This window comes from Coptis chinensis, chromosome 6 (assembly GCF_015680905.1).
Source record: "Coptis chinensis isolate HL-2020 chromosome 6, ASM1568090v1, whole genome shotgun sequence".
NCBI classification, from domain to species: domain Eukaryota; kingdom Viridiplantae; phylum Streptophyta; class Magnoliopsida; order Ranunculales; family Ranunculaceae; genus Coptis; species Coptis chinensis.
This window is the reverse complement of record NC_141461.1, coordinates 10,372,314-10,391,441: the sequence shown is the minus strand read 5'-3', so window position 1 is coordinate 10,391,441 and position 19,128 is coordinate 10,372,314. Positions and strand designations below refer to the sequence as shown.

The 19,128-nt window shown below is 39.3% G+C and overlaps 1 protein-coding gene across 1 annotated transcript; it reads left to right on the top strand.

Annotated features, from left to right (window-relative positions):
* The first annotated feature begins 7,362 nt into the window (after positions 1-7,362).
* SMC3 (structural maintenance of chromosome 3) lies at positions 7,363-18,691 on the top strand. The gene is given in 29 exon segments (XM_086566045.1): positions 7,363-8,066; positions 8,150-8,239; positions 8,316-8,417; positions 8,515-8,691; positions 8,811-8,941; positions 9,107-9,185; positions 9,268-9,425; positions 9,509-9,584; positions 10,030-10,158; positions 10,229-10,373; positions 11,180-11,310; positions 11,662-11,814; positions 11,887-12,076; positions 13,026-13,159; positions 13,777-13,864; positions 13,867-13,934; positions 15,050-15,358; positions 15,442-15,618; positions 15,814-15,897; positions 15,981-16,190; positions 16,290-16,379; positions 16,446-16,567; positions 16,654-16,809; positions 17,047-17,154; positions 17,257-17,317; positions 17,663-17,797; positions 18,003-18,090; positions 18,177-18,249; positions 18,367-18,691. Coding segments are annotated over 29 exon segments (3,705 nt in total). The 5' UTR covers positions 7,363-7,946; the 3' UTR covers positions 18,488-18,691.
* Positions 18,692-19,128: the final 437 nt, after the last annotated feature.

The following is a 19,128-nucleotide window of genomic DNA, read 5'->3' as shown; positions in this document are numbered from 1 at the left end:
GACCTTTTGCTAAAAGTGTAAGAAATACCGATCTGGATTTCCTGGGTAGACCCAGCAGATCGGTGGATTCGCGAACTGGTTTCCTGGCGTTGGTCAGGCAGTTCCATTGATGAATGTGTATGGAATGTATGTTTTTGCTTATTCTCGATTACTTGTAGCTAACGTTTTTATTTGTAAGTTGCCCACCCGTAAGAACCATATAGGCTGTGAACCCTGGTAGCTTAGGTGAGCGTGCTAGCTTAGGTGAGCGTGCTAGCTTACTATGGCGTAAGGCTTGCTAAGAGCGTTCTCGTTAAGTTGATCCTAAATTTAAAGGTATTCAACTGAGGAGAATTTGAGAAGCCTATGACCTCAAGAGAGCGATAGGCTCGCTGAGAGCGTAGTGTGTATGTAGGCGTAATGAGAATTGGAGAGGCTCTGGAGCCTATAAGCTCAAGAGAGTGTGTTGTTCACGGAGAGCGTGTTAGCTTATAAAAGCGTATCGCTCACTGAGAGCGTTCTCACTGAGTTGATCCTAGAAGTATAGGTCCTCAACTAGTGAGAATTGGAGAAGCTCTAGAGCCTGTTAGCTCAAGAGAGTGTGCTGCTCACGGAGAGAGTGTTAGCTTATGAAAGCGTACTGCTCACTAAGAGCGTTCTCACTGAGTTGATCCTAGAAGTATAGGTCCTCAACTAGTGAGAATTGGAGAGGCTCTGGAGCCTGTTAGCTCAAGAGAGCGTGCTGCTCACGGAGAGCGTGTTAGCTTATGGAAGCGTACTGCTCACTGAGAGTGTTCTCACCGAGTTGATCCTAAAAATATAGGTCCTCAACTAGTGAGAATTGGAGAGGCTCTAGAGCCTATTAGCTTAAGAGAGCGTGTTAGCATATGAAAGCGTACTGCTCACTGAGAGCATTCTCACCGAGTTGATCCTAGAAGTATAGGTCCTCAACTAGTGAGAATTGGAGAGGCTCTGGAGCCTGTTAGCTCAAGAGAGTATGTTGCTCATAGAGAGCATGTTAGCTTATGAAAGCGTACTGCACACTGAGAGCGTTCTCACCGAGTTGATCCTAGAAGTATAGATCATTAACTAGTGAGAATTGGAGAGACTCTAGAGCATGTTAGCTCAGGAGAGCGTGCTACTCACGAAGAGCGTGTTAGCTTATGAAAGCGTACTGCTCACTGAGAGCGTTAGAACTCAAGACAGTGCTAGAAGTGCGCATATACTGGTGGTGCTCTCTTTGCGAATTTGGTACTTGATTGACGAGATTAGGTAGAGTAGATTGTAATACATATGTAAACTAACTTGAATTTACAATAAATGAAAACATAGAATATACAAGAATGTATTTTTATTGATAAAACTTCTTTAACAAATAAGTGTTCCATAGCCGTGGCAATGATTTCCCCTCTTGGGTTTTGATCCAGTACGCTCCATTACCTACAACTCGTTCCACTATATATGGTCCTTCCCATGTTGGTGCTAGTTTGGAGTCATCTTGAGTCTTTTTCAGAACTAGATCGTCAGGTTGAAAAGATCGAGGATGTACTCGCTTGTTGTAGGACTTCTTCTAGAGTTTGTTGATAAGATGTTACTCTGATGGCGGCTAGGTCGCGCCGTTTTTCTAACAAATCGACCTCTCTTGCTAGGACAGAGTCATTGTGTCCAGACTCAACAAGTTCTGATCGAGTCGTAGTGACGGTCAGTTCGGTGGGGATAACGGCTTCTGTGCCATAGCACAAAGAGAATGGAGATTCACCTGTGCTGGAGCGAGCTATGGTGCGATGAGCCCACAATATGTTTTCTAATTGATTTGGTCATTGGCTTTTGTTCTTTTCAATCTTTTTCTTCAGATTTTCTAAGATTGCTTTGTTCCTAGCCTCTGCTTGGCCATTGCTTTGAGCGTTGGAGGAGTGGAGAATGCATGAACGATCTTCCTCTTGGCTAGAAACTCCTTGACTATTTTTCCCTTGAATGGGGAACCATTGTCCATCACCAATATGTGTGGCAAGCTGAATCTCGTAATGATATGAGTCCAGATGAAGTTTCTATCGTGTGATTCATTGACATGAGCTAAAGGAATTGCTTCGATCCACTTAGTGAAGTAATCAGTTACGACTAAGACGAAGCGAAAACCGGTACTCTTTTATGGGATGAATGGTCCCATGATGTCCATGCCCCACATGTGAAATGGCCAAGGGGTCACGATGTTAATCAATTCACGAGCTGGTTGTATGATATTGTGGCCAAAGGTTTGACATTTGACGCACTTGAGGACATATGTTTTGGCGTTGATTTGCATTCAAGGCCAAAAGTATCCCTGGGAGATCGCTTTGTGAGCCAAAGAGCGACCTCCAGCATGGTTTCCACATTCTCCCTTCATGAATCTCAACAAAAATCAATTGACCTTGTTCTGGGATTATGCACCTCAAGTGAGGGCCGCCAGCGGATTTTCTAAACAACTTGTTATTGACCAAGCAGTAACGGCGCGCCTGATATAGGATTTGCCTGGCTTTGGTACGCTCTTCTGGGAGCGTGCCATGTTGGATGTATTCTATGATGGGCTGCATCCATGTTTGACTCATCTGATTGTCAGAGAGTGGGCACAGGTCGCTGATTTCTAAGACTTGTTCCACTTGGTAAGCAGGTCGGTCAACTACCTCAATGAGTAATTGTCTAGGGGCGCAGTTTGGTGTTTGAGTAGCCAAGTAAACTAAACTGTCTGCGTTACGGTTCTCGTCACGCAAAAAGTGATGTATGGTGGCTCTCTTGAAAGCTGGAAATAACTGATAAACAACTTGAAGGTACTTAGAAATGTTACCTTCATGGGTAGTGTACTCTTTAGCAACCTGGCGAACAACCAGTTACGAGTCACTAAAGACTTGGAGCTCTTGTACACCGAGTTGTAGCACCATGCAGAGCCTCATGATTAATGCCTCGAACTCCATTTCGTTGTTGGAAGTCGCGAAGTCGATGCGAACTGATTTCTCCATCATTGTTCCATCTGGGGATACTAGGACAACTCCGATTCCACTTTCTCCAAGATTGCTAGATCCATCTATAAAGAGAGACCAGATGGTCTTGTCATTCTTCTTTGTGGATGGAATAACTGTTTCTGATTCCCAATTTAGGTCATCGACAGGGAAATTTGCAATGACTTGTCCTTTTTGTGAGGTACGTGGGACGAACTCGATGTGGTGCTCCCCGAGCTCTTCGACCCATACTGCCATGCGAGTTGTCTTGTTCTCCTTATGAAGGATTTTCTTCAACGGAAGGTCGATGAGTACTTTGATTATATGTGCTTGAAAGTAAGGCCTGAACTTTCTTGCAGAATATAACAATGCGAGTACTGCTCTTTCAATGTAAAAATAATTCTTTTCAGTTGGAGTGAGCATCTTAAATGTAAAATAGATCGACTTCTTAGAGTTGTTTTCCTTTTTGAAGAGAACCAAGTTGATGGCAAAGTCTGATATTGCTAGATACAGCCCCAGCGTTTCGCCATCTGTTGGTTTTGCCAGGACGGGAGGTATAGTCAGGTACTCTTTGAGGGTGGAGAATGCTTGGTGACATTGATCATTCCACAAGAACTGCTCACCTTTTTAAGAAGTTGCAAGAAGGGTCGTCATTTGTCTGACGCCCTAGATATGAATCGGTTTAGTGCTGCCACCATTACTGATAGCTTTTGTATTTGCTTATTTGTCTAAGGGTCGTGCATGTCCAAGAACGCTCGGATTTGGTCTGGGTTAGCCTCGATCCCACGATGTGATACTTGGTACCCAAGGAACTTCCTGGAGGATGCTCCAAAAAGGCACTTTTCTGGATTCAACTTCATTCGAGTCTGGCGTAACCTGGAGAACGCTTTTTCAAGATGAGTGAGGTGGTCACCTGCTTTTTTGCTCTTGACGACCAGTCGTCGATATAGACTTCCATGGTATCCCCTAACATGTCCTGGAACATGTCAGTGACCAGCCGCTGATAACTCGCTCCAGCGTTCTTGAGGCCGAACAGGAGGACGTTGTAGCAGTAAATTCCTTGTTCAGTGATGAATGATGTTTTCTCCTGGTCTTTTTCAGCGAGTGGGATTTGATTGTATCCACTGTATGCATCCATAAATGACAAGAGCTCATGGCCACAGGTCTGGTCCACAAGTAGGTCAATTCTAGGCAAAGAGAAGCTATCTTTAGGTGTTTCTTGGTTAACATTGGTGAAGTCAATGCAAAAACGAACTGTGCCATTCTTTTTTGGAACGGCTATTATGTTTGCGACCTAGTCTGGGTAATCGACTTTGCTGATGAAGCCGACTTGCTTGAGTTTGTCGACCTCATCGTTGATTGCTTTTTGAAACCTCAGAGATAACCTTCTAGGTCGCTGCCGAACTGGCATAGCATTATGATTTACATTTAGTCTATGACATGTAATATTAGGATCTATACCCGGTACATCGATATACGACCAAATGAAAACATCTTTATTCATTGCTAAAAAGTTTACAAGTTGAGCCTTGAGTGTATGGTCTAAGTTAGCCTCTACGTATACGAACTTAGGGTCATTTTTGTTCCTAGGTTCACTCGCTCTCTGTCTGCAAGTTGAGATGCTGCCTTTGATGCTGATGCGTCCTCAAGTGGATTAATCTCTGGAGATACTTTGTCGACCTGAGGGAGAGTGGAGTTGGCAGCAGGAGCTGGAGCGACCTCTGTGGTTACGACAACAGGGGCTGATGTGGCCTCTATGGTTATGACAACAGGGGCTGAAGTGATCTTTGGAATCGGTGTTGGCTGTGTGACCCATGATGGTGCGACCTCTGGAGTTTTGACGAGCGTAGCAACAAATGACGGAGCGACCTCGAAGGTCTTGACTAGTGGAGCAACAACTACTGGAGTGACCTCTGAGGTCCTGACTGGTGGAGTAACAACTACGGAAGTGATTTCTGGGGTCTTGACTGGTGGAGCAACAACGACTTGAGTGAGTTCTGGGGTCTGAACAGATGAATAGACCTTTTTGCTGGAGCCCCCATCATTCTATGTTGGTGCTTTCGCTCTGACCTCAGCGACCAAGTCTTTGGCCATTGTGTAGCTGGTGGGCTCGTTCCTTGTGTTGATAGGTAGGTCGGCGGTCTTATTTGCTGAGAGGATTTGGTCACAATGATAAGCATCAAGCTGATTGCTTCGAAGCTCCATCATGCCCCTAGGGCCTGGGAAGCGGAGAACTTGATGCAATGTTGACGGTACAACTTGCATTTGATGAATCCAACGCCGTCTTAGAATGGCATTGTAGGATGACTTGATGTCTAGAACGCTGAAGCGCGTATTGAAGCTGACTTTGTCCTCTCTAGATCCCACCGAAATTGGGAGTATGATGTCACCGATAGGGTCGGCTCTGGAGCCGTTGAACCCGTTGAGAGGGGCGATGGGATCTATGAAGATTGACTTGGGCAAATTCATCTCTTGAATAATATGGTAGAACAGAATGTCACATGAACTACCGGGATCTATCAAGACACGCTTGACTGTCCAGTCGCTGATTTTGACATGGACTACAAGTGTGTTATTGTGTGAGAGGCAAACCTTGTTGAGGTCGGCCTCCGTAAAAGTGATATCACCTGAACTGCGACCGAAACTGCGTGGGGCAGGTGCGGCCTGAGAAGAAAAATGGTAAACTTCTTGAAGGGCGCCTACACGCGTCTTTTCTCTCTGGACGATGTTACTGAATCATCTGGAAACGTTATCATGTGAATGGTTTTGTCATTGTCTCGATCTGACGAATGCTGACGACACTCGTGGCTGGAACAATCTCTTGGTCGTCCTCTACTACGGGAGTAAGCTTGGACATTGTGACGATCATGACGAGGTGGAGATCGACTGCGCACTCTGCGAGCCATGAGCTTATGGTGCAGATCACCATCAACGATGTTGGTGTACTGCTTGATATGTACTGCTTCGATGAGGTCCTAAAGATAATGCTTTAGCCCCCAACACGTATCGGTCTCGTGGCATTTGGCTTGGTGAAAGGCACAATAAGGCCTGCCTGCTCGATCTTCTGGTTGTCGTACAGTAGGTCGGTAATAGGTAGTTTTCTTGATATTTTCCAGTATGTAACTGGGAGATCGTGTGAGAACAGTGAACTCACGGTCGTTGTTTATTCTGTTTCCCGACTTCCGTTCTTGCTGTCGGGGTCGCTTTTTTGAAGCTGGGGGGTCGTCAGATATTGCTGCGACCTCTTCTTCTTCTGGTAGACCTTGGCGCTTCAGGCCTTCTTGCAGCTTAATGTACTTGTCGACTCGAGTGTATAGCTCAGATAAAGTCTCGGGGCGTTCTTTCATTAGATGTCTGGCGAGTGCCGTGTTGCGCACAAGGTAGACGTTGGAGAATGCCAGGGTGGCGAAGGACTCTTTCAGACCAGTTTCCATGCACAATAGTTCGGCTTTGAACCGACCTAGAAATTCACGAATTGTTTCGTCTTCGCCGAGTGAGAGCTAGAACATCGAATCAAGATCAGCTTTTTTACGCCTGTTATGGGCGTACTGACTAGCAAACGAATCGGTGAGCTGCTCGAAGGTCTTTATCAAGTCTGGCTCGAGTGAAAAAAACCAATCGAGTGCGCCATCTTTGAGACTAGCGGGAAACAAACGACAGTGAAGGTGATCGAACTCTGGTGCACTATATAGTACCAGACTTTGAATATAGCGAGCCACATGTTGACCAAGACACGTGCTCCCATCATACATTGGAAAACGAGGTTGAATGAAATATGGAGAAAAAGTTTTACTAAGTACCTCAGCAGCGAACGGAGACGCCCGGTATGTCTTCAGCATCTTTTGAACGATCTGGGAAGCATCTTTCTTGACTACACTTTGGTCGATTCTTTATGACAATTCGTTAATATGTTGATTAACCTCGTTGATGTTGTCCTCTGCTAAGGTAGCAGGTGGATTTTGCGTGTCTACCTGTGCGCGGAGAGTGACATTCTCCTGCCTGAGCAGGGTGATTTGCTCATTCATCGTTCCTAGTTGACCTGCCAAACTTTGGATTTGAGCTTCGAGGTTTGCCATGCTTCGTAGGCTTGAGTGTTTTTTTTGGTTTAAGGATTTGTTAAGTGGTTTCTCAAGAGATCGAGACCACAGACGGCGCCAATGTAAAGGTGCGAATGTGCGATTTAGCTTTCCTTTACATACAAGGGAGGAAGGAGAATGTGGTTGGATTTAAGAAAGACCGGGTTCGCTGATGAGCGAACTGCCTACGTATCTTCTCTTGATTTTAGGGGGAGAGAAGAATCAGGTCTCACGTAGTTCATGTAGGTGGTATTTATAGACATTGGGAGGTGTAGATCTACGAGACACGTGTACTGACATGTACATATGTAGGGTAGAGATTGAGAATGAGTGTTAGGTTGGTTTTGGTAGGAATTGTGTGATGATTGGGGGTGGGTGCAGTAGTTCATATATCACGGTGATTGGAAGTACAGGTATACCTCTAGTGACGATTACATCTGGATAAGGGATGACGTAATCACTCGAAGCATTCTGCCTTAGGTTGTCTCCTACATGAAGCGAGCTGCTTACGAATCGATCTTGGAGGTCAATGATATGAGTTCATTACAATCTCTGTTTATGCTCAATGCGTGTTTAATATTCCTCAATGAGAATATTACTACCTTACAAGAGCCAATGATACCATCAAGCTAGACCTTGAGAACAAGAAGATAGTTGATTTGATCAAGTTCGATGTTCCAGTGTTGTCAAGAGCCAAGCAAAGCATAAAGAATTAGACGAATAATTCTCAACTTCTCGGTGGGTAAGCCCGGCCCACTGTATGCACCATCACGTGGCGGTACTCACATTGAAAATTTGATTTTCCCGCCATTTATCTCTAAAAGCGGGAAGAGAGAGAGAGAGAGAAATCCAATAGTAGAGAGAGATCCATTTTTTACAAAAAACCGAATTTCTTTGAAATACCAAAAAAGCCCTTTCAATGGGGACTCCAACTGAGTCAACCTCAAAATCAAGAAACCCTAGACTGTTTATAAAAGAAATGGTTATGAGGAACTTCAAATCTTATGCCGGTGAACAAAGAGTTGGTCCTTTTCACAAGGTAGTTTCATTTTATTATTATTTTTTTTTAGCCTTTGCCTTACATTTCTAGGGCTTGACTAGATTCTATGATTATTTTTGCAGAGCTTTTCGGCTGTAGTTGGTCCGAATGGAAGCGGTAAAAGTAACGTTATCGATGCGATGCTTTTTGTGTTTGGTAAACGAGCTAAGCAGGTAACATTTAATGTTATTATGTGTTTATTTTTGTTGCATTTGGACTTGTTTTTTTTATTGTTTGCAATGTTTGTAGATGCGTCTTAACAAAGTCTCGGAGCTTATTCATAATTCCACTAACCATCAGAATCTGGATAGTGCTGGTGTTTCTGTGCATTTTCAGGAGATTATAGATTTGGTAATTCTATTACTCTTGTTATACAACTAGTTGTAAAATACAAGTCTTTTTTTCGCATCAAAACAATAAAACAAGTCTCCTTATGTTGTTGATTTAGGATGATGGTGGTTATGAAGCTGTTGCAGGGAGTGATTTTGTTATTACAAGAGTAGCTTTTCGAGATAACTCATCTAAGTACTATATAAATGATCGTGGAAGTACTTTTACAGAGGTCACGAAGAAATTGAAAGAGAAAGGAGTAGACCTTGACAATAACAGATTTCTAATCCTTCAGGTATATGGTGTCTGATAATGACAATCCCCACCATCTATTGTTTTTTGCACAGTCGCATGATCTCCTTTCTGGTCATTCAGCCTTTTATATTAGCTCACACTTTGTTTAAACCTATTCAGGGAGAAGTTGAGCAAATTTCTTTGATGAAGCCGAGAGCGCAAGGGCCACATGATGAAGGGTTTCTTGAATATCTTGAGGATATTATTGGAACAGACAAGTATGTTGAGAAGATTGAAGAAAGTTATAAGCAGTGAGTATTACTTATCGCTGTATTTATGCTGTTTATTTTCTTGTGTTTTCACTTTAAAAAATCTATAATGAACTGAATCAGTTCATTATCAGTTTAGTGTGGAATCTAAATTTAAGTTGCCAAGTGGATGCTAATTAGTTTGATATTCATATACCGCTGCTTCAGGTTGGAAACCCTTAATGAGAAAAGATCTGGGGTGGTTCAAATGGTGAAATTAGCAGAGAAAGAAAAAGATGGCTTGGAGGTACACATAATCCATTCATATAAGCATTTCTCTTTGGCATTACGGACCAATGTAACCAGAATTACATATTTTTTACATTCAGGGTGGAAAGAATGAGGCAGAATCCTACATGTTAAAGGAGCTTTCTCATATAAAATGGAAAGAGAAAGCCACCAAGTTAGCATCGGAAGATGCTACTTCTCAGGTGGTTGAACTGCAAACAAATGTATCCAGCATGGAAGAAAATGTTAAGAATGAAAGGTAGCCTTTGGAAAGTTTTACTAATTATTTTTATATCCTCTTTATAGATGTGATAATATTTTTAATCAATTGGTGTTTTTCAGGGAGAAGATTAAAGAAACTGCCAAAACATTGAAGGAGCTTGAGTTGGTCCACAAAAAAAATATGGACAGACAAGAGGTATCGTTGTTGTGCCAGTTAAGTTACAGTATAATTAGTTGTTGAAGATGAAAAGTGGAGGCAAATTTGGAGAAGTAAGAAACTGATATACGTAATCGGTTTCAGTTCCACTTACAAATGTATATATAGGGTTTATTACAACCTAAAGATTTCAGGGAAGGGGCGATTCCCCCAAATTCCCAATGGACCATCTGCGAGTAATGTGGGACCTTTGGCTCTTTCTACGCCCTAACACTGCCTATTCTACTGTCGCACATGGTTTCCTCTTTTTCAAATAAAAATAATGTCATAAAGACCCCCCTCCCACCCCCCCTCTGTGACTGACCATACTTTTGGATTCTGTCTCACAACTGAAGTGTGATATTGATACATTATTTTCATAAAATGCAACTGTGCATTTATCTGGATGAACAACATTTTAATACTATTGTTTGTTGCATTTCAGGAATTAGATAATGATCTAAGAAATAGCAAAGAACAGTTCAAAGAGTTTGAAAGACAGGATCTCAAACATCGGGAAGATTTGAAGCACATGAAGCAAAAACTCAAGAAGTTAGAAGATAAATTTGCCAAAGTATGTCTCATCAGACGTTACTTTATCCGGTTGAATATTAGCATTTTTCTTATATCCGAATGTGTTTCAGGATTCAACTAAAATTGAAGAAATGTCAAAGGATAGCGAGGAGTCAACAAATGTCATCCCTAAACTAGAGGAAGAAATACCAAAACTACAACAGCTCCTATCAGATGAAGAGCGCGTCCTAGAGGAAATCAAGGAGAGCTCTAAAGGTGATTTAGTTATAGACCATTTAGATTTCGAAACATAGGCATTTTTCCATTCTATAATATGATGTGTGTTGATTCAAATTTTCATTTTGTCCTGTCGTTGAAAAGTAATTGAACTTTAGGTCTTACTACTAGTGTTGAAATGGTTGTCTAACCATATTAGTGTCAGAGAATGACAATCTTGATGGCACTTAGAAAAAGGGAAAAGAACTAAGGCAATGAAGACCACTGGATGGAATCCGTATGCATTCACCATCTGAGTTCCATTCTGAGAGAATGACAATCTTGTTTAGCCATTCTGCTGCACACGACCCAACAATTGATAACTTGACCTGAAGAAATATAGTTTCTCAGAAACTATTAAAGCTAAAATCATACAATGTCTATGTATTGAAAGTACCAAAACAAGCTGTATCCTTCTCTTATTGTTCACATACTTTATTGTCAACAAACTGACAGTCTCACAATGCTCTAGTTGCTCAAAAGAGATGTGTTTCTTGCTTTGAATCATTGGTTTCATTATTTCATAATTTATTAACCAAGGCAGTACATGCAGCAAAACAAGACGACTATTGACCTTCTGGCTATCCTATTAAGACCTTACACACTATAGATTTTCTTCTTTTGAAGTTCATACTCTTTGACTTTCCTGAATTATGTGATTCACTTTATTCTCTTTTGTATTACTTATACTTGTTACTGGGGTTACATTTAAATTGTTTATTCAATATATGTGCATCTCATTCAATAACATCAACTATGCTGAATGTATATAACTATATATTGATAAGAACCAACTTTGAATACAGTTGAAACGGAGAAGTATCGTTCAGAGCTTGTGGAGGTCCGTGCTGAACTGGAACCATGGGACAAAGAGCTGATTGTGCATAAAGGAAAACTTGATGTTGCATCTGGTGAAAGCAAGCTATTGAAAGACAAGGTACGATGGACTTTTCATTGAAAATTCAAACGTACTGGAGTCATTCCTCTTGGCAGTGGTTGTTCTTAGCATCGCTTCTTTTTGAAGTTTCTTTTAGTCTAATACTCATAGACATGGTTAGCATCTCCTATGACAGCTGAAATTATTGATTTGGGATTGTCTAGTCAATGCCATTATTGTCATCTTTTTGGTTTCGATTCTTTCGATTTTTTTGACTGCTATTGGTGAGTTGTCGCTTCACTACTTCATAATATAAATTGACAGGCCTCTGCTCACTTTTGTAGATGATGCCTTCGGCACATTTTATAACGTGGGAACGGCTTTTATAAATGAGAATCTCTTTTGTTTCAGCATGAAGGTGGGCGGGTTGCTTATGAGGATGCTCAACGGAAGATGAGTAACATAACAGATGAAATTAAAGTAAAAAATGCAGGCATAGAGAAGATTCACAGCGAATTGGAGAAACTAGAGCAAGAAGCAGCTGAAGCACGTAAAGTGGAACAGGTAATTGTTTTTATTTATTTTTTTGTGGTCTGGTGTTATCATCATTTCATTGGTACTCACATTTTGGTGCAGGAATGTATTAGAGAGCGAGAATCACTCATTCCTCTTGAACAAGCAGCAAGACAAAAGGTTACAGAACTTGTTTCTGTTATGGAATCCGAAAAGAGTCAGGGCTCTGTTTTAAAAGCCATATTGCATGCTAAAGAATCAAATGAAATAGAGGGGATTTATGGTCGTCTGGGAGACTTAGGTGCTATTGATGGTGAGAAAAATTATTTGCTTTATTAGTAGTTATATTTTCTTCTGTAGTCTTTGGAAATTGAAAATTGCACTGGAAGTTTCAAAAAACTTTGCATTTGTCTGCCATCGAAGATAAATTGCACACTGGTTTCACAGGGTATACTGTGTTAAACAAGGTTATTAAAGGATGAATGATTCTTATGAATCCTTGATATTCCAGAACTTTGTTTTATATTACTCTTGGATTAAGTGTCAGAATGCAAGCTTTTAGAATATTAAATGCTGTTTGTCCACCTCCTATTCATAGTTGAGTTTAAGAGCAATTCTAAGAGCGTTTTCCGCTTCTTATGGTTGGCATATTATTCCAGTTAGCAATGTTTATATCATTCCATAACCAATCTCACTTTATTGCTACTGATATGTTAGAGAATATCTTTGGCTGTATTGTTGGTATCTGGCTGGAAAGTCACGAGCAGAAATTTCAGGAATGTGGGAATGTTTTCGTCTTTTTGGTCCTAGTTGTTGGACTTGTGGATGGTTTTATTTGAGCATTTGTATTCCAGTGCTTAATTATTTGATAACAAGAGTTGTTTGTTACATGAACCTTGGGGAGCTTCCTTTTGTTGTATTTTATCTTATTACTGGAGTTGCTTGACCATACACCTTTTGATTATTTTTTGGTAAAATATTTATCTTCCCCATAGTAATAAGAGTTCATAGGGGCAGCTGTAGTATTTTATGTATACTTCCTTGTGCTTCTTATTTGAGGAACACAAACAGAGTTTACATATCATAACAATAAAGAAGAAGAAAAAATGTGGCAAATTAATGTCATTACTCAATTTACTTGGGCATACTGACGCATGTCAAAAGAATGCTAATGTCTATCTAAAAACTCAATTTATACATAGTTATTCCTTGATTGGTTTGAATGCATTTGTTTCTTCAGTGACGAATGTGTTACTTTGCAGCCAAATATGATGTGGCTATTTCAACGGCATGTCATGGTCTTGACTATATTGTTGTTGAAACAACTGGCTCCGCTCAAGCATGTGTTGAACTACTTCGAAGGAAGAATCTTGGTGTTGCAACTTTCATGATACTGGTATTTGATCCGTGAATTAAGATAGAGTTGTAGTGCTTGCTCGATTCTTATGTGTGTGATACTGCATAGCAAATGGACAACCCCTGATGGTGCCACAATGACTGAAAAATTTATTAATTGGGTAACTGAGTAACTGACACATGAAAATCTTTGGACTCATTCTAGTTCTTGGGGTTTGCAGTATGAATCATTGCTCTTTATGTTTTATTTTATTTTTATTTTCTTCTTTCAACTTTTTTGAAATGTCCTTATATTCTTCATATGCCTCAATTTATGATTCCTACCTTTATCTCACCCTTTAAATCTTTTATTCAAATCAAATTACTCCTCAATAGCTATAGTTTCCAATTGAGTTTAATCCTGAATTTATATAGTTACACTCCTATCTACCTTTGGACATCAGCTAAAAGCCATTTCTATGCATGTTATGATGTCTTTGACTGAAAAAATATTGTGGGACTGTCATAGATGATTGACAACTCAGACTTCCCTCATTCTTATATCTTTCATGTTCCCGTCTTTCAAAATCTCAAACCTGATTCTAAATAATAGTTTGTTATGTATATCACTAAATCATTTCTCAATATATTGCCTCTTTAAATAAGTTTCTTTTGCAGGACAAGCAAGTTGATCATTTACAAAGAATGAAGGAAAAAGTTAATCCTCCAGAGGGCGTACCACGCCTTTTTGATCTGGTTATTGTTAGTTCGAACGGATGAAGTTGGCCTTTTTTTCAGCACTCCAAAACACAGTTGTGGCGAAAGACCTTGATCAGGTTTCTTTATATTAACTTCATGCTCATTAAGACTCCATTAATGAAAGTGACAGTTCGGTTCTAAACAACAAAGTTTAATCACTAATTTCACTGTTAAGTTCAGAGTGCCAGGAGTTTAACTTGAAAAGTTGAAAATAATGTGTTTGAATCAACAACTTTACAATAAAAAGGGAATATTGTCTGGTATGTTATAACTATGTTTGCTTTTCCTTTCCTTCTTTTAGTTGACAAAAATGCTAGCATTATAACCAGTAAAAGTAGATTTTTGGTATAACATCAAGTGTAAAAATGCTTACAAGATTAATTGTCGCCTCCAGAGAACGGAATTAACGGATTACCCCAAACTTTTCACAAGTCATTTTTGTTGGTTACAGAAACAAATATACATTGATGATGTTTTTTGTTTTTTTTTGGTGGGTGGGTGGGTGCGGTTGGCAATTGGCACTGGTACGTCTGAAAAATGTTTTGTCATTTTTACATAGCTACATTCAATTATTTTATACATTTAGTCAAATGAAGAGAGGTTTAGGTGTGACATGTCCAATGTACAGCTTGAAACTTAATGCGTCCAAATGTATAGGATACATTTTACTTGGAATTTAAATGTGTCCAGCATATAGGATACATTTCATTTGTAATTTAAATGTGTCGACTTGAGGCATTAGATGATTTTTTATTATAATTGAAACTCATGGTGTGTAAGTTAAGCTAAAGGTTAGATTTGAATCTCCAAGGAATAGAAGAAGTTTATTCTAGTTCTCAATACTTCTTTATTCAAAATCCAAGAACACAAATGGAAATTATAGTTGAACTACCCCTCTTGTTGATAAACTCAGAGATGATATTTATGGCTATTCTTGGGAGGATATAGCTATGAAGTGATGTCAATTTGATTATACGATTTCAAGATTAAGGAGCTGTTTTATGTGGTATGGTCTACTGGTTTTTGTAATTGAGATCATACTCCCCTCTCTCTCTCTTTTTGTTTGTATATAGTGTATTTCTGTGTACCTTAGCGTCTGAATAATTTTTAATCCAATCTTGAATAATCCTATTTAATGTAGACATGTAGTTTCTTTGTTCTGCTCTAACATTCCCTTTCTGTCGCAACTTAGGCAACAAGAATTGCATATGGCGGGAACAGAGAGTTTAGTCGTGTTGTTACACTGGATGGTGCACTTTTCGAGAAATCAGGTACAATGAGTGGGGGTGGAAGCAAGCCGCGTGGTGGTAAAATGGGTACATCCATCCGAGCGACAAGTGTTTCTGGAGAAACGGTTGCAAATGCAGAGAAGGAGCTTGCTAAGTTAGTTGACCAACTTAATGGTTTACGTCAAAGGATTGCTGGTGCAATAAGGCAATATCAGGCTTCAGAAAAGACAATGGCAGATCTGAAAATGGATTCTGCTAAAAGACAGAAGGAGGTATTTCATTAGTTTACCTTCCATGTGGTTTCTGTCTTAAACTGTAAGTTGCAGTCTTAACTCAGTTGACTTTCTTAAAACAGATTCACAGTTTGAACGAACAACATAATTACATAGAAAAACAGCTTGATTCTCTTAAGGCAGCTTCACAACCAAGAAAGGATGAACTTGATAGACTGGTTGAGCTCAAGGAAACCATTGCCACAGAAGAGAAGGAGCTCGAAAGGCTAAGAAATGGATCCGTTAAGCTCAAGGAGAAGGTGAGTGATTAAAAAAGGAAACTGTTTTAAATGTTCAAACCAAAACTTAGACACCCAATAGAAAAATTACTTGTAATTATCTCACCTCGCTTATGTTGAAGTCTGCAGATTCTGCTTTTAATATGTAATGGACTGAATAGTATTGCTTTTGAGATTGCTCATATTGGATTGATGTCTGGTTTGTTTTTTTATAAGGCATCAGGGCTTCAAAGTAAGATAGAAAATGCAGGTGGCGAAAAATTAAAAAGACAGAAGGCAAAGGTTAATAAGATTCAATCTGTGAGTATTACTGAAAACTCAAAGAGTGCCAAACTCTGTATATCACTACCTAATTTTGCACTAATTTGTGCTGCTGTAATCAGGATATAGATAAAAACAACACAGAGATCAACCGCTGTAAAGTTCTGATAGTAACAGCTGATAAAATGATAAAGAAGTTGACTAAGGGAATTGAAGAGGCAAAGAAAGAGAAAGAAAGATTTCTTGCTGAGAAGGAGAACCTGCTTTCTGTATTCAAAGAAATCGAACATAGAGCATTTAGAGTCCAAGACAACTATAACAAAACACAGAAGGTATATCTGTTATACATAGAGCCATTAAATATCACATTTAACTATGTGCTTCCTCATGTCTAGGATTTTCTTTTTATTCATTTTTCTTGGTTGATATAGTTGATTGATGAACATAAAGACGTGCTGGATGGAGCCAAGGAAGAGTATCACAGTTTGAAGAAGACCATGGATCAAATGCGGGCATCTGAGGTTGGAAAATACTTTACCTTCTCTTCTATTGTGGCACATTATCATAATAAACGTTGTTATCAACAGGTTGATGCTGATTACAAATTGCAAGATATGCGAAAGCTATGTAAGGAGTGGGAAATGAAGGGGAAAGCATATAAGAAGAAACTGGATGATATAAAAAATGATCTTGATAAACACATGCAACAGTATGAACATTTTCTTGAATGATATCTGATGGTTGTAAATTGCCATTTCCTTGATAGGTCTTTAATGTAATGTTTGGCGGTTGCAGAATTCAGAAGGATGCAGTAGATCCTGAAAAGCTCCAAGCAACTTTGGGTGATCTGACATTAAGAGAATCTTGCGAGTTGAAAAGATCCCTTGAAATGGTGGCATTGCTTGAAGCCCAATTGAAAGAATTGAACCCGAACCTTGACTCAATTTCAGAGTAAAGATGTCTAGCTATCCCTTCAAAAAAAATGTCCATGTTGTCCATGGTGGTCTCTCCATCTGCTGTTTAGCTATGTTGTAGGGTGATACCATCATACACATTACTGGGTCATTGAAATGTTTAGGCTTGTGCCTTACATAAGGCTACCTGCATGGGTCATGTTTCTTTTGGAATTAGAATATCTAACTTACCAATGTGTCTATTTTCATCTACTACATACTTTTACTGATACAGGTATCGTAAAAAGGCTTCTTTGTACTCTGACCGTGTAGAGGAGCTCAACATGGTAACTCAAGAACGTGATGACCTAAAGAAGCATTATGATGAATTGAGAAAAAAACGGCAAGTTGATTATCTCGGAATGTACTTGTTGTCTATCTTTCATTGTTTTACTATTATCACCTGGAACTAATTATAAGGGGTCCAACTATGATTATATTTTAGGTTAGATGAGTTCATGGCTGGATTCAATACAATATCTCTGAAGTTGAAGGAAATGTATCAGGTTTGTGAAAATGTTGTTTTATTACAATTGACATAAATAACAAATATCTGTGAAGCATTTTATTTAGTGCTATGAACAGTTCATGGGGTAAGATCAGAACCTTCAAAAGGAAAATTATATCACAAGTTATATTGTGATAATAGGTGATAATTTACCTTTGTGGATTTGTGTTATGGAGAATGCAAAGTAATCTTTGGAACACATTCTCCATTGACTATAGCGCACAAGACATAAGTGACCTCATTATCACAAGCTTATCTCGTGAACGCTATTAGGGCTCTAAAAGAAAGTCTTTCTTGTGTTTGTTGTTGGCAGTCCTAAGTTTTCTGCAAAAACTAACTGCAGATGATAACTCTTGGAGGTGATGCTGAATTGGAGCTAGTTGACTCTTTGGATCCGTTCTCCGAAGGTGTTGTTTTTAGTGTCAGACCACCAAAGAAGAGTTGGAAAAACATTGCCAACTTATCAGGTGGAGAGAAGGTAATCCCTGGCAACACTATTTGGATTCTAGGACCTGTAAACTTAGAAGTCCTTGAAACACCTATCACCTTGTACTTTCTCTTATTCATTAATACAACAGAAACTTAACTAGCGAAAAAATATATATATTATAGGGATATCTTCCTTTCCATGATTCCACACTTTTTTGCTTTACATCATTGTGTATTCACTTTGTTTCCTTCAGACACTTAGCTCGCTGGCTTTGGTTTTTGCACTCCATCACTACAAACCAACACCACTCTATGTTATGGACGAAATTGATGCTGCTCTTGGTACTTCTTGCTAACTTCCCATTGTTATTTTTGTGCAAGGATTCTTTGAATTTGGTTTCTTGATCCTAGTTTGTTTGATATATCAGATTTCAAAAATGTTTCAATTGTGGGGCACTATGTGAAAGACCGTACAAAGGATGCACAATTTATAATCATAAGGTATTATCGTTATTTATAACTCATTATTTATAACGTACAAAGGGGCACTCTTTTGAAGTTTGCACTATTATCTTGATTTCTAACTCATTATTTATTTTTGGTTCATGTCATTTGCAGCCTGAGAAATAACATGTTTGAGTTAGCTGATCGACTTGTTGGAATTTACAAAACTGATAATTGCACCAAGAGTATCACAATCAACCCAGGAAGTTTTGCTATTTGTGAAAATGCTGCTTGACAGTACTTAATTTGTATGTCTTTTTATCGAAAAAAAAAAACTTGTATGTCTTGTAAATATGTGGCATGTCATGGTGTTTGCCATCTTTGAGATAGCCAAATGTCTTAAATTGTGAATGAGCTTTGCTATCCTTGTCTTTTAGTATATGCATTGGCATCTGTCAGTCTATTCATTTTCATTACTGTTCGGTGATGTTTATGTCAAGAGCACGCTGTTGATTCCTATGTTTCAAGTTAATTTGAAACTTTAGATTGCTATAAGGTTTTCAGAATTTTCGCTTCTTGTATTGTATACTTGAAGTATACAAGCATACAACCCCAGCTCTCTTGGCATTTTCAATCTAAAAGTAGATCCAGGAATATTTTGCATTGGTCGACGCCAAGGTGTTGAATGATTGTCAGTCACGGTCATAAACTCATAATTCAATTCAGAAAAATAAATACTGATATTGATTTATCTGAAAAGCTAGGGTGCGCAGGCCTGTGAACCGCACATTTTAAAATTTTTGACGGGTGTTTAAGTTGAGGAAAAGGAACAGTGAACAACAAGTGAGGGTAAAAACGTCAATATGACAAGTGAGGGTAAAAACATCAATGTGACAAGTGAGGGTAAAAATGTAAATGCTCCTTTCTAAACAAAAA